Source organism: Hemiscyllium ocellatum, chromosome 28, assembly GCF_020745735.1.
Source record: "Hemiscyllium ocellatum isolate sHemOce1 chromosome 28, sHemOce1.pat.X.cur, whole genome shotgun sequence".
Lineage (NCBI taxonomy): Eukaryota > Metazoa > Chordata > Chondrichthyes > Orectolobiformes > Hemiscylliidae > Hemiscyllium > Hemiscyllium ocellatum.
Genome location: NC_083428.1, coordinates 27,727,512 through 27,752,475, shown reverse-complemented (window position 1 = coordinate 27,752,475; position 24,964 = coordinate 27,727,512). Strand labels below are relative to the sequence as shown.

Here is a 24,964-nt window from a genome sequence, read left to right as displayed (position 1 = left end):
CTACAACTACTCTCTGCCTTCTGTCAGCCAACCAATTCTGAATCCAGATAGCCAAATCTCCCTATATCCTATACTTCCTGACTTTATGAATAAGCCTACCATGGGGAACCTTATCAAATGCCTTGGTGAAGTCCATGTGCACCACATCCATTGCTCAACCTTCATCGACCTGTCTCCCGTCACCTCCTCAAAGAACTCAATAATATTTGTGAGGCATGACCTGCCCCTCACAAAGCCATGCTGACTGCCTTTAATTATGCTATGCTTTTCCAAATAGTCATCAATTCTATCCCTCAGAATTCTTTCCAAAACTTTGCTGACCACAGACATAAGACAGACTGGTCTGTAATTGCCAGGGATTTCCCTGTTCCCCTTCTTGAAAAGAGGAACAACATTCGCCTCCCTCCAATCCTCCGGTATGACTCTTGTGAAGAGTGAGGAAGCAAAGATGCCCAGTGGCTGAGCAACCTCCTTTCTCGCTTCCCGGAGCAGCTTGGGATAAATCTGGTCTGGCCCTGGGGACTTACCAATCTTAATGTTTGCCAAAATTTCCAGCACATCAACTTTATCAATCTTGATCTGGTCAAGCCTGTATCCCAGCTCCTCAAAGTTCTCATTCACAACAAGGCCCCTTTCCATAGTGAAAACCAAAGCAAAAAACTCATTTAGGGCTTCCCCCATATGCTCAGACTCCACACATAAGTTCCCTACGCTATCCCTGACCAGCCCTACCTTCTCCCTGATCATTTTCTTATTCCTCACATATGTGTAAAATGCCTTTGGGTTCTCCCTAACCCTTCTTGCCAAGCTTTTATAGTGACCCCCTCCTGGCTCCCCTCAGTCCATTTCTGAGCTCTGTTCTAGTAAGCCTGTGATCCTCTAAAGCTGTGCTAGATCCTTGCTTCTTCCACCTTACATAAGCTGCCTTCTTCCTTTTGACGAGAAGCTCCTCTGTTCTTGTCATCCAAGTCTCCTTAACAAATTTGCGCATCACTCGCAACAACTGTTCCTTAAACAGTCTCCAATGTCTGTTGTGCCCTTGCTGTGGAACAGTTGCTCCCAATCTGTACTTCCCAACTCCAGTCTGATACAGTCATAATTTCCTTTTCCCCAATTAGATATATTCCCTTGGTAACTGCTCCTTTCCCTCTCCAAGGCTATGGTAAATATGAGGTAGTTGTGGTCACTGTCACCAAAGTGCTCTCCCACCATGAGATCTGACACCTGTCCTGGCTCATTGCCAAGTACCAAATCCAAAATGGCCTCTCCCCTCATTGGTCTGTCTACATACTGAGTAAGGAAAATCTCCTGAACACACCTGACAAAAACAGCTCCATCCAAACCATCTGCCCTAAGGGGAAATATTGAGAAAGTTGAAATCACCCATAATAACAACCCTGGTGCATCTGCATTTTTCCAACCTCTGCCCGCCTATGTGTTCTTCAATCTCCCTACTGCTATTAGGGAGTCTGTAGAAAACCCCCACTGAGGTGGCTGCTCCCTTACTGTTCCTAATTTCCACCCATACTGACTCAGTAGACAAACCCTCCTCAACAACCTTCATTTCTGCATCTGTGATGCACTCTCTGATTAGCAATGCTACACCCCCTCCTCTTTTTCCACCCTCACTATTGTTTTTAAATATTCTAAATCCTGGAACATCTCGCAACCATTCCTGCCCCTGTGAAATCCATGTCTCCATTACGGCCACAACATCATAGTTCCAAGTACTCATCCATGCTCTAAGTCTATCACTCTTATTTCTGACACTCCTTGCGTTAAAGCAGGCACACTTTAATCGATCCCTTTGTTTCATCACGTGGAAAACATTTCTGATAGATTCACTACATCCTGTCACTGCCTCATCTACAACTCCAACCCTCTTGGATATGTAGCTCCGGTTCCCACCCACCCCCTGCCAAACTAGTTTAAACCCTCCCGAAATGCACAATCAAATCTCCCTCCCAGGACATTTGTGCCCCTCTAGTTCAGGTGCAACCCGTCCTTCATGTATAGGTCCCACCTTCCCCAGAAGACATCCTAATGGTCTTAGTAATTGATTCTACCCCTTCAGCTGTCCCCTTTTAGCCTGGCCTGGTCCGAGATAGCTAACTTCCTAGGAAATGGCTTTCCCTTTATATTTTACCAACTGTAGCTATCAGCCAGCTATTGAGTTTAGGATTGTAAAGGTATTTTGTTATATCATCTGCACATGTTGACCCCACAATACCAGCTCTTGCCTCATGCATTTCGATCCTGCATTCTCCGAATCCCAAACTCCTAACCATCTCTTGTGTGTCCTTCTGATGCAATGAAACAAACAGATTAAGTATAAAACCAATACCAACTGGCTGATGTCAAATCATGAGAGATGATCCTGGTCCATAGGAGTAGCCAGACGTTCAATCCCCAATTCCAGCCATCCTAAAACCAAGTCTAATGTTGTTAACCAATGCTCTGGTTTGTTGTTGCAGTGTACAATTTATTCTATACATTAGGACTGTGTAGGAGATATAGTGTTAATTTTCATTGTTTATCTCATGTAGATTTCTACAAATTCTACTATTCCCACCTGAGCCAGTAGCCCTGGGTGTACAGTCTGGTTGATTATAATACAGGGTTGGGTATTTCCATACTGGTGCTCCTTTTGTGATGTGGTAATGCACTATCTCCGAGTTATACCAGAGGAGTTGGTTTTACTGCTGCCCATATAGCTTCCATCATGCAGTGGGCTGTCGAACTAAACCTGCATCTTGTCTTTTCTGTCCAATAAATCAAATACAGACTGACTGCTGTGGAGGTGGACACACAACATCTATCTAAAGTGGGGCCTACTATATTTTTCTATCGTCACCACATGTGATGGTAAATTATGGTAATTAGCCTTTTGTTCTGTACTCTATATAAAATATTAATGGTTGTTACTCCAGTTAGTGGGCACCAGCATCCATCTGATGTGCACTTATGTGAAATCTGCTTTAAACAGTACTGTAGCACATGTGGTGACATGGTCATGGATCTCTCCACTTAACATGAAAGAAGATGGATGGGATGACTTTAAAACTGGGAGATACAGTAATAATTTACAGGCCTCTTAAAACAAAGGTCCAGCATTCAGTTGGCGGGGTATATGAATGGAAAGGGTTTCGAGGGATATGGGCTAGGTGCTAGCAGGTGGGACTAGATCGGATTGGGATATCTGGTCGGCATGGACAAGTTGGACCAAAGGGTCTGTTTCTGGGCTGTACATCTCTATGACTCTATGACCCTGTATAATTGGGATTGCCAGAACAATGACATGAATTAAATTCTTGAGGTGGCAGCTAGTAAGAACATACACCCTGTGCCATGACAGTCTGTTATGAACCGGACCAAACCCCCTCAAAATATATTAAGAAGGTGGTCTAAATTCAAACTTTTTCTTATTTTAAAGCTAAACGTAAGGCATTGTGTTCCGGATGCTTTTCGAGTGGTCAAACTACTAGGCTTGACACAAAACACGTTTTTTTCATAGACTATAATTAAAATACAGACAAAAGTAAAATAAAAGAATTGGCTTAACTGTAACTCTATCAAAATGCTTAACAAAATTGTATATATAAATAAACTACTAATTAACTATTCTAATATAGTAACATCCCATAAACACCCCCGGCAAAGATAAAGAGAAATAGATTGTCTTACATGCAATTCTAGCAGCAGGATGAAAAGCTTTCAGCTGTAACAGGGAGAGAAATAAGAGCTTCCACATTCAGCTTCAAGACTCCAGCAACCGCTTTGGAAGGCCAGAACTGAAACAAATCCTGGTTCGGTGGGAGCTTGTCCCCACCATTTTGGCTGCTTCTATGGTTCCAAATTTTAAAAATATCTGAAGGCCTAACAAGCTGTTTACTTTATTGGCTTTGGAGCAGACTGCTTTGCATCTCTGTATCAACTTTTCTTCATTTCAAAAACCAGGACAAAACACACGTCTTAAAGCCTTAGAATCATCACAAGGTTAAATAATTGTGAATGTAGTTACCCAAATGGTTACCTTGCCCTATGAATTTGTCTTGGGTTTTTCCTCATTTGCTCAAGCATCCATGATGCTGCAGACACCATTCTGACTGCATTGTTTGTGAGATTTTTCAGTCCATTAATGAATTTATTACTAGTCCATGCATGATTCTCTACTATGTTGGCCAAGACGAATCAGTTCAGTTTAATACTAAAGTTCCTGTATAAAGTTGGGACAGCAAAGTAGCTCAGTGGTTAGCACTACTGCCTCACAGCATCAGGTACCTCAGTTCATTTCCTGCCTCGGGCAACTGTCTGGGTGGAGTTTGCACATTCTCCCTGGGTCTGTGTGGGTGCTCTGGTTTGCTCCCACAATCCAAAGATGTGCAGATCAGGTGAGCTGGCCATGCTAAATTGCCCCATAGTGTTAGGTGCATTGGTCAGGGGTAAATGTGGGGGAATGGGTCTGGGTGAGTTGCTCTTTGGAGGGTCGATGTGGACTTCTTGGGCTAAAGGGCCTGTTCCCATACTATAGGGAATCTAATAACTAAATGCTGCAGTGACATTATTGCCCAGACTGTTGTAGTCAACTTTTTCCCTGGACTGGGGATGCAGCCACTGGCAATCCTCATGATGATTCCAAGCTGCTTCTATTGTTACCTGTTACCAAAGTTTATACAATCCTTGGGTCTGAACTAAACACCCTTCAGGCAAGCCAATACTGGAGTTATTTGGAACAATGGGTAGCAGCTCATAGAGTACATTATCAGATCAATGTTTAATCACCCTTTCCTAATATTCTTTCATTTTCTGTTCCTGGGCTCAATGCTGGACAAGGAGCATCAGTTATTTGTGGTCTCTGTGTCTTTCTCTTACTTGTTGATTCTGTTACTATGGCGGGTAGGGTCATAGTTTAATGTTAGGTCATAAGAAATAGGAACAGGTGTAGGCCATTCGGCCCCTCAAGCCTGCTCCACCATTAGTAGCATCATGGCTGATCTGACATTTAAGGTCTACTGTCCTGCCCTTCATTAACCCCAGATTCTTAATCAGTCAGGTAATCCATCTCTCTTAGCCTTAAATATACACAAAGACTCCACCCTGCACCCCCCCACCCTCACCCTCATATCTCTCAAGGAGTTCTAAAGACTCAGAATCCTCTGAGAGAAGAAATTGCTGAGACTATACCCTTTGGTCCCAGACTCTCCCATGAGGGGAAACATTCTCTCAACATTTATCTTGTCAAACCCCGTCAGAATCCTAAATTACAAAAGCCACCAATCTCCCTGTCATTAACCAATGGCTGGCATTTAGGTTATTTTTTCTCTCTCCTGGCAGCTCCTGTTACTCAACAGCAACTGACACCAACCCATTGTGCTGCAGAGATGCAAGAAACCCCCAGGTGGCGCTGGTTTCTGTGACGCTCGCTGAAGCGGCCGAGACACTGGGCGCCGTGAGGGGGCGGAGATTTGGACGGACCCCGCGTTGGAGTTGCAGTGGAGGTGGGCACCGTGAGGGGGCGATGTTTGTGGCGGACCCCGCGGGGGTTCGGAGCTGCAGCAGCAGTGCGCGCCGATAGTGGGCGGTGGCTCGGGAGGATTTGGGGTTCGGAGCTGCAGCAGCGATGGGGTCTGGAAGGGGGCGGTGGTTTGGGAGGACCGGTGGGCTTATTTTTGACGCTGTCGTGGTTTTGGGCGCCGTGGTTTGAAGGCGCGGTTTTAGAGCTCTAGTGGTTCTGTCTGCCGTGACGTTGTTGGCTCCGTGCCAGGGGGTAGGGAAACGGAGCTGCAATATCTTGGGTGCCGTGAGACGGCGGTGGTTTGGGCGGACCCGGGTACGTAGTTGCAGTGACTCTGGGCGCCGTGAGAGGGCAGTGGTTTGGGCGGACTTGGGGTTCGTAGTTGCAGTGGCTCTGTGCGCCGTGAGAGGGCGGTGGTTTGGGCGGACTTGGGGTTCGTAATTGCAGTGGCTCTGGGCGGACTTGGGGTTCGTAGTTGCAGTAACTCTGGACGCCGTGAGAGGGCGGTGGTTTGGGCGGACTTGGGGGTTCGTAGTTGCAGTGGCTCTGGGCGCCGCGAGAGGGCGGTGGTTTGGGCGGACTTGAGGTGGGTAGTTGCAGTGGCTCTGGGCGCCGTGAGAGGGCAGTGGTTCGGGCGGACTTGGGGGTTGGTAGTTGCAGTGGCTCTGGGCGCCGTCAGAGGGCGGTGGTTTGGGCGGACCTGCGGCTGTTCCCAGAGGTTTCGGCAGTTTGGCGCGGTTGGAGCTGCTGAGGCTGAGCCAGGTTTTCCGTCTGTTGCCTCTCATTGAAAGCGATCTCGGCGGCCATTCCCCCCAGAGTCATGGACATGAAGAAGAGGATCAACCTGGAGCTGAGGAACAGAACTCCGGCGGATGTAAGCCTCGCGGGGGGGGGGTATGTCGGGCGGTGATGTGTGGGGGTGGGGGAGAGGCGGATTGAACCGGACCGCGTGGCCGCGGCGAGGGCGGGAGACTCAGAGAGACCGCGGGCCGCGTTTAAATTTCCCGCCGGGCGGGCGGACGGGGTGTCCCGGCCCCTTCCCCGGTTTGCGGCCTTGTGCGGGGTCCCTCTTCCCCACACACCCTCCTCCCCCCCCTTCCCCTCGGCCTGACCGGGAGGAGGCTGGGGAGAAATGTTCAGGCCCGCACCGGGCGGCCCCTGCGCCCATTTCCCGCCCGCCCGGCCCTGAATGGTGGAGGGGGGAGGGGATGCGAGCCGTAGGCCCCTTCCCCCGGGGATTGGGGTGGGGGAGGCTGGGGGTTTTCCGCCCCCCTCCCCCCCGGGGCCGCCTCCTGTCCACGTGTTGTTTGTGGGGCGGGAGGTCGACTCGCCTGGATTGGGCCCGATCTCCAGGAAAGACGCGACATTACCCCCTTGCCCCACCCCCGCCGGGAGCGCGCGCGCGCACTCCCACCCCCGCCTTCCACGCACCCCCCCCCCCACCACCCCCACCCCCTCACCCACACCACACACACCCCCTCACCCCCCCACACCATCCCACCCGGCCCTCTTTCCCCCCCCCCCCCGTCCCCGCACCCTCCACCACACACATACTTGCTCTTCTCTTCCTTTCTCTCCCCCTCCCCCCAAACAGGCGGCTCAGCGTTTGACCTCCCCTGAGTATTCAGTCACCTCTCTGATGTGGGTCTCCCGTGAGCGTGGGGGCTTTTACTGAAAGTTTGCTCCCAGCGCATGGATTTTTGAATGTTACCTTTTCGGTGTTGGCTTCTTTACTTCACCCGTTTATATCTTTGCAGAAACTTGAGTGAACTGTGGACATGACTTCTGGATTTTCATTTCATGTTCTGTTTTCCTGCAATCGCTTACATTTTGATTATAAATAAATAAATATTCTTAATGGCCACAATTCTCTTCCTCCCCATTTACTAACTCTTAACTGCTCACTGATTATTACACTTTCTGAAATAGCTTTGTTATGTAACCAGATGATCAATACCTTTGCTGAAGTGTTCTCTGGCATCTTTCAAAGTGCAATAATATTCTGGTTTAATAGTAAAATATGTTGATGTTCTGTTTAGGATTCATGTTGCTTAATGAGTAGCATAAAACAATGGCTTACTTTATTCATGTTTTGTTGTGAAGTTCTTTAATTCCACAGTATAATGAAGCAAAACTGGGATGGGCAATAAAATATTTATCTAGATAGAACGTATTCATATACAATGAAGTATGCATTGACTCTGTTATTAGAAATTGGGAAAGGGAACTGTATTTATGTCAAGAGCAAATATGAATTCAAGAGAACTGCACAATGATTAGCAGCACAGTCTTGTGGATCTGATTGCAAAATTGGTAAGACAAAGCAACTTTACAGTTCAGTATTGACCACTAAACTACTGTGTGGGATTTGATGGGAGATTAGGGGCAAATATCTGACAAAGTAGAAATCCACAAGTGCCATTTTTTGCTTGGGTGATGTTGAATTGTCACAATTTTCTTGAAGGGATTTGTCACTCTCTCCTGATCCAGAGAACTTGAGCAGAATGTAGTAATAGTTAAAGGTTACATAATTCTCTAGTATGTGTAAAGGCAGTTGCGGAGTTTATCAGCACAGAGCATCAAGAGTCTTCCTGTCACTTGTCCATATCAGAGCCTGTTTCACATTAGACTCAGATTAGCTGTAGCTGGCAGAAGGATCCCAGCAGCATGATCTCTGTCAGCTATCAAGGCCTGTCATGGGTAGGAGTCTCTAGTGTCAGCAATGAGCCAGGCTAGTTCAGTCATTGACAGTCCTCTAATTTGCTGTGGAGCTGTTTCAGTTTGGAGCCAATTTCAAGCAGGACATTCCTAGATAATTTTTGAAATACCTGTCACACATGTTTGGCTTCCTCAAAGGGTCTATCCTTTGAGTGGTTGTGGGATCTTGATTTCCATGAGCTGAGATATTGTTGTGGAGAAGTGAAATTTTATAGGTCTTGACTTGAGTGCCCTTTTCTTCCACCTCAGGTACATGTACAAGATCCTGTGACGGTGTTCAGCTACAGTGAGATACCTGTCCAGACTGTTTACTCCTGAACTATATCTGTCAAAATAGGTTATAAAACCATAGTGATTGAACTTAGAAAGTAATTCCGTGAACAGAAGAACTCTAACATGCTGAGACTGTGACAGATACTAGAATTATACATTTAATTTTAGTAAGTGTGGATACCAGAATATTTTAGGGTAATATTTGCAGCAAAGTCAATTGTTTTAAAATGCAAATGTGTTATCAGATCCTACTGACAACATGGATGCACTTTGTCTATTAAATGTCTAATCTTGAGTTTCATTGGTTGTAGATGGTGGAACTTCAGCTCTATTTCTGTGTACGGCACTGTTTTCATCACTAATGAATTAAATGTATTTGTGTACTCAGCTTCTGGTAGCTATTGGGCTATGACCTGAAGCTTCAGACAATCAACAATTTACGCAGACAGTTTGCAACATGCTAACTACCTTGAATGTTGTCAATATCCCAAGTTCAGTGTTTGTTTAACTACTTGACCTTTATAAACTGATTAATTTGTTGGTCATTGCTCAGTAGTAGTTCACGGATCTGACTCAGTAGGTTATAGAGTCAAGGCCCACTGTGAGAGCTGAGCACATGATCCAGAATAACTTCACTGTGTCACTGGGAAAATACAAATGTTGTAATATTCAGCCAGCTCTGCTGAGTATTTTAATCCACCATTTCTTTTGTTGCTATTTTTGGCTCCTTTCTCTGTTTATTTGCTGTGGTGTTTTTGCATATTGCAAGTGACCTGTCAATATCTATAGAGTTTTGGGTCATCTTCAAGTTGTACCTGGTGCTGTCAAAGTGCATTTCCTTCCTTGATTGAGGTCTTTGACCAATTTTGAGAAAGCTGTGCTCGCTACTTGAGTTCTTTTCCAGATTACTGAGGGACAGCTCTGCTGTTGTACCTCCATGAATGCATTTCCCCTTTTACCACTGATTGGTTCATTCTGTGCTGATGAACCAGGAATTCATTTCTGTTAAGGACTGATACTTGTCAATAGACTCATAAGAAAAAGAGTAGACATTTTATTACTGTGCTGATGTACAGTCAATATAAAATAGTTGACCTATCATTTCCTCTACTGTGATAAAAGCTGCAAATTACAGTTCCCACCAGCACATTATCTAGAATATTACTCCATTCTGGGTTGCGTTTTCTCCATTCCCCGTGTCTAAGTTATTTCGAAGACCACTTTCTTTAATCTTTGTAATATTTAACTCATTTTTTAGTTTGTAATATAGTGCAATTTATCCAGGGCCTTCAAGAAGGTCCTTTGTTCCCACCTCTTCTTTGCTGTGTCCCAGTAGACCTTCTAATCACTCAGCTTATTTTGGGTGTTATGCTGCCACACACCCCTCTGCCAATCTGAGTTTAGATTATTTCTCATTCTGCACTCCCTCTACCACAGCATCAGTAGCAATTCCTATCTATAGAATAGGGAGCACCACTATAATTGTCAAATTCCGACTATCAAATTTCTATGTATCCCATCAACATATATTCAGTCAACGTATAGATTTTCTATTAGAGATTTTAATCTCCTTTGAATTGGGAGGTCACCATTACCAGCAGGGGGCAATGTTGACAAGTCACATCTTTCAGCTCAGTTCTACCCCAAACCAGCACTGAACAATTGACTAATCTTTTTGACACTCTTTTATTCCCAATTCGTGTTTACTTTCTACTCAGTTGAAAGGTTAACTCCTTTAGCGGAGGCACTGGGTGAGTACAATAATGAATTTAGACACGATGAGCAGGTTGCGTCATCTCAGTACGTTTGTCCTCACACAGTGACTGTAGACATATCCAGAAAATGCTACCAGAATGGGATCTGAGAGGTAGTAAGTTAGTTTTGCTTCAATACACCTGAGCCAGTCAAGGTGGGTGGAGCTACAAGAGCCAAAAGTTTGGGGCAGGAGCTAATTTCGCCAGGGTTTAATTCTGGCCTGCACTGGATGTCTGCTTTATTAGCAAGGGACAACTTAGAAAGGTGACAAAAAAGGCAGCTGAGAGTACACTGAAGACTGCAAAATGTTATATTTTAACTTGACTTACGGCTCAAATAAAATGACTATTGCATTTATCTGAATTTTATTGTGCATCTTTGGCGACACTTTGTTTTTCTTTTACAGGTTAAAGAACTGGTTCTGGATAATTGCAGGTCAAATGATGGAAAAATTGAAGGACTGACTGCATCATTTGAAAGTTTAGAGTTTCTCAGTATGATCAACGTAATGCTGACATCTGTGTCAAATCTCCCAAAGTTAAATAAACTAAGAAAGGTGAGAATTAGAAGCTCTCATGTTTTGGATAGTTAATCATTCCAGAAAAGTCAAGTTATAAACACAGTCAGTCAACTGTGCCGACTTAGAATGAACAGTGCAGTCTTCCTGCCGTGAAGTTTTTCAGCAATAAATATTTGTGCTTCCTACATTGATCTTGAATTCTGAGCATAATAGTAGACAGTGATAAAGCTTCTCAGCTAAGATTTATTCGTGGTACATTTATGAAATATCTGCAGCAATTTAAACTTCCATTCAATACTGCTTAAATCTTTATCCTTAGTGATTAGTTACGTGGTGGAAACTTAGAATCCTAGATGTGTTGGTAAAGTAGTATTTCTTAATGCATACGTGCCTGGCTTAATCGTTCATTGTCAATATTGGGTGCTGAGGATGACTGACTGTCAGTGTTAGCATACATACATTGAACTGGGTAATGGTCAACAATTGAAAACTAAACCAAGGCACTGTTCACATTCAACCTCTAATCTGACAGTGAATGGTAAATCTCTCATTTTTGCTTTGAAATTACAGAAACGTGTTTTAAGTAATTCGTCTGACATTTCTTCCATTGCTCATTATGAATGTTCAGTCACTGTTATAGAACATAGAAAGATACAGCGCAGTACAGGCCCTTCGGCCCTCGATGTTGCGCCGACCGAATCCTACCTAACCTACACTAGCCCAATAACTTCCAAATGCCTATCCAATGCCCGCTTAAATGACCATAAAGAAGGAGAGTTCACCACTGCTACTGGCAGGGCATTCCATGAACTCACAACCCGCTGTGTAAAGAATCTACCCCTAACATCTGTCCTATACCTACCACCCCTTAATTTAAAGCTGTGTCCCCTAGTAACACCTGACTCCATTAGCGGTAAAAGGTTCTCAGTGTCGACCCTATCTAAACCCCTAATCATCTTATACACCTCTATCAAATCTCCCCTAAACCTTCTCTTCTCCAATGAGAACAGACCCAAGTGCCTCAGCCTTTCCTCATAAGATTTTCCTACCATTCCAGGCAACATCCTGGTAAACCTCCTCTGCACTCGTTCCAATGCCTCCACATCCTTCCTATAGTATGGCGACCAAAACTGCACACAATACTCCAGATGAGGCCGCACCAGAGTCTTATACAACTGCAACATAACCTCAGGACTCCGGAACTCAATTCCTCTACCAATAAAGCCCAGTACACCATATGCCTTCCTCACAGCACTATTTACCTGGGTGGCAACTTTCAGAGATCTGTGTACATGGACACCAAGATCCCTCTGCTCATCCACACTACCAAGTAGCCTACCATTAGCCCAGTAATCCATCATCTTGTTACTCCTACCAAAGTGAATGACTTCACACTTAGCTACATTGAATTCCATTTGCCACCTTTCTGCCCAGCTCTGCAACTTATCTATATCCCGCTGTAACGTACCACTTCCTTCCTCACTATCCACAACTCCACCGACTTTTGTGTCATCCGCAAACTTGCTTACCCAGCTTTCAAGCCCTTCCTCTAGATCATTTATAAAGATAACAAAAAGCAATGGTCCCAAAACAGATCCTTGTGGTACACCGCTAGTAACTGCACTCCAAGATGAACTTAGTCCATCAACTACTACCCTCTGTCTCCTTCCAGCCAGCCAATTCCTAATCCAAACCTCTAATGTATCCTCAATGCCATACCTCCGTAGTTTTAGCATTAGCCTACCATGGGGAACCTTATCGAACGCCTTACTAAAATCCATATACACAACATCTACTGCTTTACCCTCGTCCACTTCCTTAGTCACCTTCTCAAAGAACTCAATAAGGTTTGTGAGGCACGACCTGCCCTTCACAAAACCATGCTGGCTATCCTTGATCACGTTATTCCTATCCAGATGTTCATAAATCTTATCCCTTACCATTCTCTCTAAGACTTTGCCCACCACTGAAGTCAGACTCACTGGCCTATAGTTACTAGGGCTATCCCTACTCCCTTTCTTGAACAAGGGGACCACATTCGCTATCCTCCAGTCCTCTGGTACTATTCCCGTTGACAATGACGACATAAAAATCCAGGCCAATGGCTCTGCTATCTCCTCCCTAGCTTCCCATAGGATCCTAGGGTAAATGCCATCAGGCCCAGGAGACTTATCTATTTTCATCCTCTCCAATATTCCCAGAACCTCTTCCCTGCATATTTCCAGGCCATTCATTCTAATCATTTGTGACTCCATATTCACGTCAGCAACAGTGTCCTGTTCCTGAGTGAATACTGATGAAAAGTATTATTGTACATTTATCAACATATTTTTCATTTCATTAGTTGACTTTGTTATTGTATACTTATTCTCAAAACATGGATTGCCCTAACATGGCTGCACTTGGTCGCCAGCTTTGGTTGGCTTGAGAAAGTGACATTAACCGTAAGCCGCCTTGAGCTAGTCATTGTGCCATGAGGGTAATTCTGGAAGTTTTGATCCATTGATACTAAATGCTTAATTCAAGAAGTGTTTTCTGTAAATAGTACTTACTGCCTCAGTGATGCAATGGGAAGCCAGTTGAGTTCATTGGCAATCAGTTGCTGGCTATGTTCTAGTTGGCAATTCTTAAAAAACCGTATCCAATTGCTTTAAATTTTGAGGAGGCCAGCATCTTGGTATTAATCTGTTGCATTCAGCCTGCCATATCATTTGGCTAAAACAACACCAGTAAACACAAATTTAAGAACATTCAGCTTTAGAACTTAGAGATGTCATACTCCATCACAAATTACATTAGCTGACTTCTATACTTGTTCACAGTGGCATCAAGATTCCTACCTCTCAGGTTGATCTGAGCATTCGTCATGTTCCAGTAACTTTCAGAAGTTTGAATCTTGATCACAAGTTCAAAAGTGTCAGATATTGTCATTGGCCATTCTAAATTGTGAGAGGGAGATTAGTTGAAAGGTATTCGATAATTATTTTCCCTGCTCCTAATTAGGTACATGTATGTGACTTCCAATGGGATTTACCGTTGGTGTTTGCAGCTTGGACTGTCTTTTATATAAAATTGTATTGATAGTTATAAAAACTGCAATTCATTAAAAAAGAATTAGGATAATAATGCTCCTAAATGCCTGTCATATACTTGGATATGATGGCTAATAATCACAGATATATAAAATCTAGGCTTTGCTTTTTAAAATAGTTTCAGTACAATTCTGTGCTGTTATATTAAAGTCAGCAAACACAGTAACTGCAAATAATATTAGATTACATTTTACTGATTCCATTGAAAAGATATTCTATGCAAATTATTTTACAAATCTGTGTAGCTTATTATCTACCTGCAATTAGCAAGCCTGTTGACTATGTTTTGCAGGGCTTTGGTAGTGTGTAACCATCACAGAGCCACTGAGTACTGCTTGCTGGTGTTTAATTTGTAACAAAGTTGTTCACCAATGTGATTTACAAACATTTGTAACCTTAATTTTTCAGCTTGAATTAAGTGATAACAGGATATCTGGAGGCCTTGAAGTTCTTGCAGAAAGGACCCCAAGCCTTACACATTTAAACCTCAGTGGAAATAAAATCAAAGATATCAATACTCTGGAGCCATTGGTAAGAAATTATCAATAGTTGAGGTGGGAAGCCATGAATGATATATATAGCTTGTTGCAATTTAGCTGAATAGAATTTAATACAGGCATGTGGTAAGTAAAGGAGCAATCCTGTAAGTTGATGACCAGGAGTTGCAGGGCTCAGAAATACAAGGAGTTAGTGTACGCATTCACTGCATACATGCTGAGGGGTGAAAATAAACAAATCTGTATGAGGATATGTTATTTTAATTTCTTTAATATTCAGTTAGATGAAAACATATTTTAAAAGCATATGTTTAGTTTTGGATACTGCGTTCAAGAAAGAGCATTAATGACGTAGAAACCATAACAAAAATAAATGAGGACATTGGTGAATACAAGTTGTGAAATTAATTCCACTGAAACAAGAAAGACCAAAAACAGAAACCATCTTAAGGTTTTGAAAGGTTTTATTAAGATGCCCATCACTCTTCGAGTTTGTTGCTGTAACCTTGAAATGCAAGTTTAAATAGCGAAGCCATGCTTCTAAACTTGCGGTAATATATCTAGGCTATTATTTTGTGACGAATGTGTAAAATGTCTGGTGTTGGCTTTTCCAATGCAAAGGCTTCCACAGTTCATGAGGGGATGCGAATGATCCATATTGTTCCTGCTCTGATATTGGGCTTCTTTCTAACTATATCACTTCTGTGGAAATTAACATGGAGATAATCAGAATGGTATAATACATGAGGGATTCTATTTTGAGGTCAGTTTCTTGAAGTTAGTACTGTGCTGTCATTAAGGCAGTGACCGTGTTTCAAAAGTACTTGGGATTGAAATCCTTTGGGATGTTTGAAATCATAAAAGCCACAATATAAATGCAAATCTCTCTCCATTTAACTGAAGTAACCATTATAGAACCAGTTGCATTAATTCACGTGTGAATAAATTTCAGCTTTTAAGCAAATTATCCCAAAATGTCTTGAATAAAACACTTTATCTTAATGACCCTTCGATCCAAAGAACCTTGCTTAATATAATTTTATAGGTCATCCTCCATTTGAATTTGCCATAGGGTTTTTTTTTAAATTGAATGTAACCGAGAAACTACAAGTTCCAAAGTGTGCGGATATTGAAGGTTAATGCTGTATTTGTTATAAAAAATATCAGTTGTTCCAGCAGCTTCTGTGTGAGAGAACCAAATTGAATAATACTTGATGAATTATTTTCGTAACTAAATTTATTTTCTTCTTCAACAGAAGAAACTTCTCAATTTGAGGAGTCTTGACTTATTTAACTGTGAAGTGACTAACTTAAATGACTACAGAGATAGCATGTTCAAGCTGCTCCCCCAGCTCACATACTTGGATGGATATGACCAAGATGACCAGGAGGCACCAGATTCAGATGTGGAGGGCGATGGTGATTGTTTAGATGATGATGACGAGGATGATGATGATGAAGAAAATGAAGATGGTAAACATTTATACAAGATCTAAGCTGATAATGCACAAAGCCTGATGGGTTTTTAATATTTCATATACCAAACTAATTATCTCTTAACACAAGCATTTCACTTGGTAAAAGAATCTTGCAAGCTTCCTCAAATGTAACTGAAGTGTTGAAGTACTTGCTGGTGACTTGATATTTATATAGTAATAATAATATATTTAACTCTCATAATTGATTACTACTTTGGTTTCATGATGTACTCTTTCTGTAAACAATTAAATGTAATTTAAAATGTAAATATTCAGTAGTGGAATGTTCAAATTTTTGATAAATCTTTGGAAATATTTTCCAGTTCACAACTACAGAAAGGATTTCTTCGTGAACAGCTTTCAGAATGCCACTATTTACCCCGGGGGGGGGTTTGTTAGTAGGCTCAAGTGCGATTATTTCACCAGTCTGAATTGTATGAGTTGCATTTCAAAATATTAACAATATAGGGACTTCAGATTTTTATGTGAACAACATAGCATCAGATATACAATGGTGATAAATAATACATGTTTGCTATCTGTGATATGTGGAGGGAAGCCGTGAAATTTCATATATTACAAAACATTTATTCTACAAAGAAAGAGATCAATAAACTGACAAATTGAGAGATTATCCCATAGTAATAGTATTTTCATTAAAACCTAGCTATGTTGTTTTAATGTCTGCTTATAATGTCACATTGATAATGTTTATACATCCGAAATAGCTTTACTATCGACAAAATAATCTAAAACATAGTCTTATCATGTAACAGAATGGGATTGGGATATTTGGCTAATCAGGCTTCTCCTCCCATTCAAAAGATTATAGCAGTTCCACTTAGTACTATTTCATGTTATTCCTGTATCCCTTGATGTTTATAAGATGTAGAAGTTTATCATTATCTGCTTTAACTATACTTAACTAAATCCCCACAACCTTCTGAAGAGAGAACTCTCAAGATTTGCTGTCCTCTGAATAAAGAAATACTTCAGCCTGTCTAAATGTTTACTTGTTCGGAAATTGTCCCCTGGTTGTAGACTCTCACCTGCCCCTGAAGCCAGGGAAGCATTCATCATTCAATGGCCCCATTGATCTCTATGAAATTTGTACACTTCAATTAAGTCCCTTTTCATTCTTCTAAACTCTAGGAGATAAATCCAGTCTCTTGATTGGAGAATCCTGCCATCCTAGTGTCTCTGTCAAATGCAAATATTTTCCTTAGCACGGTATTGTTGTGGTAATTCTATTTTAAATTTAATTTTGTGGTCCCATTTTTAGAAGTAAAAGATGCTTTGAATTAAAATTTGGATCTCAAGTCCTACAGTGACTTGTCTGATTTTTGTAGTTGAAGAGGAAGAGGAGGATGAGGATGATGAAGAGGGAGAATTTGATGTCTTGGATGAAGAGGATGAAGATGAACTTGGGGATGATGATGATGACGATGAGGAAGACAGTGCAGAGGAGGATGTAAGTAATACACTCTGGAGAAGTAATAAAATCCTGATATTATGGATCTATTTTCTTTCCCCTCTCCCATCTCATTTCCTGTTTTTCAAGTATTAGTGCACATATGGCCAAACTTTGTGCTTGATTTTGTGTTGATGTTATTTGTAAATGGTTACACAGTACAGCCTCAATTTTCCGAATTTCGGATTATCCAAACAAGATCTTAAGGTCCCTTAAAGGCGGCATTGGGCAACTCACCTTTCAGTTAAACACCACCATGGCATGCATTGCCGGATAACCGGCACTCAAATTACTGCTTGTTAATGTAGATCAGTTATCGGTTAAATAGTATTATCATGTGCATTGCTGGGTAATCGAGAATTGTTTGGCAAACCGGCACTCATAAATTACCGCTTGTTTGCGATCAGATTGATTATCCAAACAAAATACTTTCCACCCGTCCCGTTTGGATAAAAAAAAGGTTCTGCTGTATACAATTGTATGATAACTGAGTCTTGCTGATACTGTTGATACGAACTCATTTTAATGGTTTTCGTTTAGGAGGATGAGGACGAAGAAGCTGACGATGGTGAAGAGGAATGCAAAGGTAAGCTTGCGAAAAAAGGACTAGGTCAATTGCAAATTGGTATTCGTGCAGAAAACATGTATATGGATGTACCTTCTGAATATCTTAAATATGTGCAAAATTTTACACTTGCACATTATGAATATTCAGAATTCTGTTTTAAGTATTTTCCATCTTGATCATAACTGCAGTAATTCCCTCCATCTCATTCTCATTCGCCAATCTCTCTTCTGCAAACCTCCTGTACTCTAATGTTTTATTTATGAATCTCTTTGGTCTGAACCTTCACCAGCTGCTCACTGTCTTGACTTACTTATGATCTCATTGTTGTCTTCTCTTCACATTTTTGCTCCTCTACCTTGAGTGTGTATCCCAACAGTTTGAAAAGGACCTGCATACACTGATGCATCCACTTATGCACATTTAATGAAATAAACTTAGCTACTGCACAAACTGCTTTCTACAAACATTTTAAAGTATATCTAAAATACAATAATTTACACAAATTAAACCATCTGTGTGCTATTTAAAAGAGCACTCTGAATGCATTTCAGGGAAGTTTCTTTACCCGTCCAAATATAAGAAACAAAAATTTCCTAACAGTTGTAAATCCAGAATTTGATGGGGATCTTATAATTAATTGACGGTGGGGAAATAAGTGGCGTGGGAAGGGTAAAAGCATTTGCAGTTCCATAGCGAAGTCAAATGTTTGAGGTCAATTAATTCAGAAGGACACCATATTCAGTATTCTCCTATTTCAGAATGACTGCCAATCCTAATCCTTCAGGTAATCATTTTGTAGTAATTTCATTAAACTGGCTATTCTGTTAAGTCATAAATAAATTACTATTTTTGTTATGTATGTTTTTGTGTAATTTAAAATGCAGTAAATCAGACTGTGTTTCTGTTTACTACATTTCCTGTCCTTTTTTCCAAATATTCCCAATATATCTAGAATACTTTCATCTCCAGTATCTACTGTCTATTTCCTTAACTGTCGTCACTTATCTTTCACTTCCACAAAAACACCATTATCTAATAGTTTTAAACAATTTTTTTCTTCTCAGACATTGTCCAAGGCCAGAAACGAAAGAGGACCCAGGAGGATGATGGGGAAGAGGATACCGAAGATGATGAATGAGTCCAATAAAATGTATAGACTGTGACTGTGGTTGATATTCGCATCAAGTGACATTCCTCTGAGACAGTATCTGTAGCTATGGCGATGTATATTTATGAAAAATATAATTCATAAGCTGTTTTGTTTTAAAGGCATTTATAGTAACTGATTATCACATTTCTGACAAGTTGGATAAAGCTGAGGGATATGGAATGTGGCCTTAGGTTAGTCAGAGTTGCCACTGTTTAAACCAAAGTTGTTTCATGAAAACTTGGTAGTGGTGAGTTTTATTTGTTATCTCTGTGCTGTGACTTCCATCAGAAGCAGTTAGCATCCCTCCCCAAAGAATTTTTTTTTAGGCAAGAACTTTTCAACCAGTATTAGTATTTATTCACTCTCCCTTGTCTCTTGCCTTCACCCCCACACCATGGATCGGTATTCCAAAGAGAGACAAAGGAGCTTGAGTAGCTGGCATTGCTTAACCTTTTTAAGTTTGTAGAGGGATGCACGTGTCCAAAGCCTTAACTGGTAGAATGTGATGACTTCAAAGTAATAAGCCCAAACCTGCCCAAATGATTCTTGTAATAGGTATACGTTTTGCTTAACATTCACTAAGGTTATCAGTTATACATTGTTATAAAAACCTGTCTCAAACCCACTGCATTCAGCTTGGAGTTTATGACATTACTGTGCCTTATAGTGTAGTTGGTCTGGTAGACAATGTTTTTGTTAAATGTAGATGGGATTATTCAGTTGTCGCTTTGTATTAGGGTGTACAATAAGATAGCCTGTGCAATGTGTCAGAAATGTCTTTTTTTCAAAAACCCCAGTCTCCACTATTGACAACTTATTGTTTTAACATTTCCATAGCAACAGAACTGATGCAAGAGTGGTGAGCAGAAGTGTTTTAAGAAGCTGTCTTTTTCAGAAACCTGAGTATGAAAATCTATTCCATAATTATAATTAAGGTATATTTTGTAGTTGCAGCAACCTGACATGGTTGTTCTAACAGGACTGTAAACGTGCCGTCTAATGTTGTCTTAAACATGGATCTGGTGGAACTTTCACCAGTAGTTGAATAGAAATCTAAAGAGGCTGTGAGTCTTGCTTCAGGTGTACCAGATTTTCTGAAAAAGTTTATTCACTTTTTAAATACAAATGCAAAAAAAACCTTATAAGGAGGAAAGTAAATGGCTTTCAAATATTTGTATAAACTCGGTCAACAGTCTCTTTGTATTATAACAGTATATTATGGAATTAGTTCTAGATACCCATTGAAAAATGGATATTTATAAACTCTGGGACTTTTTTAAAAGAAAACTAAATGTTGAGATTAGAAATAGGTAATTTGTTACTTTTTATTTTTAGTGTGGTGTGAATTTTTTAGAGCAAAAATGAATTTGAATATAAATTTTCAGTGTAGTAACTTTACAAATGTATTAAACTTTGAAATGTTCCTGTTCAGGTTATTTCTGTACAGAAAATAAGTTCAGAATGCCGCTTTCATGTTAATGTATCTAGTTTTGTTATAAATTTTCAAAAATAAATGGGTTTTTAATAAGTTGTTTTCTATTTCTAGCTACAGGTTAGTTGCACGCCTTTAAGCTGTAGCTGAGGCCATAAACATTTATTTCCACCCCTCAGCAGCTGTGACTCCAAAGTCATCTCTGAGTAAACTGAGAATTACTCTTTATTAGGCAGCCAGTGTGGTTGAGATTTGGAGCTCAGTAAAGTAAATATTTGAAATCTTCCAACCAGTCTGCCATCACTGACAATGATGCATTCATTATATAGATCATGGGGTGCCTAATTACAGAGGAATCTTGATTATCCAAAGGACACAGGCGGGCAGTATTTTGTTTGGTTACTCGAATGCTGGATAATATAGTTTAGCCGAACATCAGGACCTTGCAATCTTGCTGGATATTCGGATAATTAAGGTTGCTCTGTATCGTGCTGTACAGAATGGAAACAGACTCTTCCGTCCAACTTTTCCATGCTGACCAGATATCCTAAGTTAACCTAGTCATATTTGCCAACATTTGGCCCATATTCCTCTTAAGCCCTTCCTATTCCTGCACCTGTCCAGATGCCTATCTGCATGTTATGATGTGGAGGTATTAGGGTGGACAAAATCATAAGTCACGTAACACCACATTATAGTCCTACAGCTTTATTTGAAATCACAAGCTTTCTGAACTCTGCACTTTTGCCAGGTGAAGGATTTTAAATGTAATTGTACCAGCCTCCACACTTTCTCTGGCAGCTCCTTCCATAACACACATTAGTCTTGCGTGAAAAGGTTGCCCCTTGGGTTCGTTTTAAATCTTTTCCTTCTCACTACAAACCTATGTCGAGTACTTTTGGACTCCCCTACCCGGGGAAAAGACCTTGGCTACTCACCCTATCCGTGTCCCTCGTGATTTTATAAACGTCGATAAGATCTCTCCTCAGTGGAGGAGCATGGAGAGGAAGAGACTAAATAGGCTGGGGTTGTTTTCCCTGGAGTGTCAGAGGCTGAGGGGTGACCGTATAGAGGTTTATAAAGTCATGAGGGACATGGATAGGATAAATACACAAGGTATTTTCCCTGTGGTGGGGGAGTCCAGAACTAAAGGGCATAGGTTTAGGGTGAGAGGGGAAAGTTAAAAGGGACCTTGGGGCAATATTTTAATGCTGAGGGTGGTGCGTGTATGGAATGCGCTGCCAGTGAAAATGGAGGAGGCTTTCTTTGATTGCAACATTTAAAAGGCATCTGGATGGGTATATGAATAGGAAAGGTTTTGAGGGATATGGACCAAGTGCTGGAAAATTGGACTGTATTAGGTTGGAGTATTTGGTCAGCATGGACGGAAGGGTCTGTTTCTGTGCTGTACATCTTTGACTGGCAAAGGACTAAATAATCAATCAATACAAATGCTGAATGCTTCAAAGATTGTTTAAATGTGAGCTAACAAAGAATTCTGGAGAAACACTGGAGAGAGAAACATTTTGATTCTGGTCTGAAAGGAGTTGGAAAATTTTTTATTTTACACTTTTTTGAGAGGTGGAGGACGAACAAGTGGGCAAATATTGCAGAAGGCAGTTTGTTATTGGTGAAATAGAGATGTAAAATGGATGTGAATTAATGTGTGGGTCCGGTCTCCTAAGAGGAAAGTAAACAAGACAAGCTTATTGTGGGGGAGGGGGGGGGTGGAGAGAAAAGAAAAATGGAGAACAAACATAATACGGTCTGTTTCTGAAGTTTTGGAATTTAATATTGAGATTTGCAGGCTGAAAAGGTGGAAAATGAGCTGTGCTTTGAACTTTGTGCTTTGTTGGAAAATTGCAACCAGCCCAAGATAGAGAACAAAGCTTATTGAAATGACATGCAGCTAGGAGGTCAAGATCATTCCTAGAGGCAGCAGAAGTGTTTTGCGAGATGGTCACCCAGTCTGTTTGGTCTCCCCAGTGTAAAGGTGTCCAACCCAAGAGATGTTTGTGGTGTGAGAAAGGTTCAGGCCCTCCTGTGACCAGTGTAGTAAAGGAAACCAAACCTCAGGTATATCCTCCAGTTCAGTGTAATCCATCCTTCCTATCTGCTACCCAAGAAAAATTGGAACTGTGGTTAATATCTAAAGTTATGGAGCTCAATATTAAAATCAGAAGGCTACAACGTGTGTTGCAGAGTTTAAATAGATAGCAGAGAGCATATAGCAATATGCTGATTGGATCTTAGGAAATGGAATCATGAGAGTTGGAGGAGGAGGTAAACATGGAGTAGTTGGATCTAGTGACCTACATGTTTGTAAAGTCTTTGTAGTTGGCATTCACACCTATGAGTTAGAATTGGTCAAGCTGAAAAATAAGAAATTGTTGATTATTCAGAACCATCTGAAGAAGGGTCACTGGACTCAAAACTCTGCTTTCTGGAGACACATGCTTCCAGACCTGATGAGTTTTTTCAATAATTTCTGATTTTGTTTCGCTCCACCCTACTTCATGTAATCCTATGCTGTTCATGAACAACAGGTATTATGAGCAGTGTTCCCTGTATTGTTTTTGTTTGGAGTGTTTTGGTAATTAGTAAAGCAAATATGGAACCTAAAGTTTTGAACTCTACAACAATTCGGAATACTTCCTTTGGGTAGACTCTCAAATCTTTTCATAATCTTCAAACCATCCAGGTTTGGAGAAATGAGCTCCACTTTGTCTGCATTCCTGACAATGCCTGCATATCCTTTCAATAACATGAATTGTACAGGCTTTCTCCTCTACTAATGTCAGTGCGTAATGAGTCAGAACCCATTTCTCTCACACCAATCTTTGATCCATACATTTACCTTTCCAACCTTATTTGCCCTATTCCAATTTAAATGTGGCTAATGTAATCTTGACATTATTACCTATGTGGTTTGGTTCTTTAGTTTAGCCCCAAGCTTCTGATAATCCCTTCGCAGAACCTCTTTCCTAGTACTATCAATGTTGGCATCTTAGACCATAAAAAACTGGATCCTTCCCCTTCTCAACAACGCTGAGGAGATGATAACCTTAGCAGCAGGTAGGCAACACAATCTTTGACACTCTGCTTTTGCTGCAGAGAACAGTATCTATTCCTTATTGTCACTATATTTCTCCTTCACTTGAATGGTGCCCTGTACCACAGTGCAATGGTCACTCATTCTGCCAGCAAGTCTGTGCCCTCCTTCACAGCAGGAGCAAGACCTTGGATCTGTTAGACAAGGGCACTGGCTAAGGTTCCTTCAAAGCTGGATTCCTATACCTGCCTCACTCTTTGTCAGGTAAAAGTGAGGATGACAGATGCTGGAGATCAGAGTCAAAAGTGTAGTGCTGGAAAAGCATAGCAGGTTAGGCAGCATCCAAGAAGCAGGAGAATTGACACTTCAGGCAAAAGCCCTTCATCACTCTGCCAAGGATATGCAGATCCTGAGCTGCCTCCATCGCCACTCCCTAACCATCTGACGCCTGGAGGAAGAACACCTCATCTTCTGCCTCGGGACCCTACAATCCCACAGCGTCAATTTGGATTTCACCAGTTTCCTTATTTTCCCTTCCCCCACCTTATCTCAGTTCCAACCTTCCAACTCGGCATTGCCGTCATGACCTCTCCCACCTGTCCATCGTCCTTCCCACCTATCCACTCCATTCTCTGACCTCTCACCATTACCCCCACCTCCATCTACCTATCGCACCTCTGCCCAAAGCCCCAACCCCCTCCCATTTATCTCTCCACCCCTTGGCTCATTCTGTCATACCTTCCTGTCACTGACCTGGAACTAAATTTAATGGAATTACTCAGAGGTAGGGCATGGTTCTGCATGTGGATCAGGATGTGCTTCAGAATTACCATCACGCTTGGCTTGCAGCTTGAGAGGGGGATGAAGTAAAGGCAGCATTGAAGAGATAAAGCTATTAGCAGTGGGAGAAAGAGGAGTGGAAGAAGAGTGCTGCGCTGGAGACCACAACAGTTTTCCGATAGTGATTATCTTACCTCAACCTCAGCCATTAAAGTAAGAACAGTGTGTGCATCATCTCCATTTTACAAATGAGGTGATCTTGGAAATCTGCGAACCCTTGACAATTGGTCCTGTTGCCTCAGAGCTGGGGGACAGATAACAATGCCTATGGCTAAGAAGATGTCTGTGGACATTCATTTATTTGCATTTAGGGCTATTCCAGGCTGGAACAGACAGCATCTCCCAATTCATCTGCGTGATGAAAATGGTTGTTGTTCTTTTGCTACAAGAGAAGAAAACATTGCTTCTTTCTGGACAGAGAAAACACAGTGTGAACGTAGTATTGCCTGTTTAACAGGCTTTCCCAAGGTGCAGGTTGCCCTTAACCACAAGCCTAAATTTGCAGGTTCTGTAACTAAATGGCACAAACAATGGTTCTGGTCCCTCATTGACCAGATATTGCAGGACCACCCTCAGCACCATTTATCAGATGAATATCTGATA

The 24,964-nt window shown here is 41.6% G+C and overlaps 1 protein-coding gene across 1 annotated transcript; it reads left to right on the top strand.

Moving 5' to 3' along the window:
* The first annotated feature begins 5,609 nt into the window (after window positions 1–5,609).
* On the top strand, window positions 5,610–20,565 carry LOC132828876 (acidic leucine-rich nuclear phosphoprotein 32 family member D-like). The gene is made up of 7 exons (XM_060846056.1): window positions 5,610–6,389; window positions 10,668–10,817; window positions 14,282–14,404; window positions 15,627–15,843; window positions 17,198–17,319; window positions 17,860–17,905; window positions 18,952–20,565. Exons 1-7 carry the CDS (start codon window positions 6,336–6,338, stop codon window positions 19,023–19,025), a joined length of 786 nt encoding a protein of 261 aa, XP_060702039.1. The 5' UTR covers window positions 5,610–6,335; the 3' UTR covers window positions 19,026–20,565.
* Window positions 20,566–24,964: the final 4,399 nt, after the last annotated feature.

Excerpts from the sequence above, each read along its gene's own strand:
- LOC132828876 (XM_060846056.1), top strand. The coding sequence starts at position 6,336 with ATGGACATGAAGAAGAGGATCAACCTGGAGCTGAGGAACAGAACTCCG. Across the intron at positions 14,405-15,626 it reads TCAATACTCTGGAGCCATTG|AAGAAACTTCTCAATTTGAG; the intron begins GTAAGAAATTAT and ends CTTCTTCAACAG. Across the intron at positions 17,906-18,951 it reads TGGTGAAGAGGAATGCAAAG|ACATTGTCCAAGGCCAGAAA; the intron begins GTAAGCTTGCGA and ends TTTTCTTCTCAG.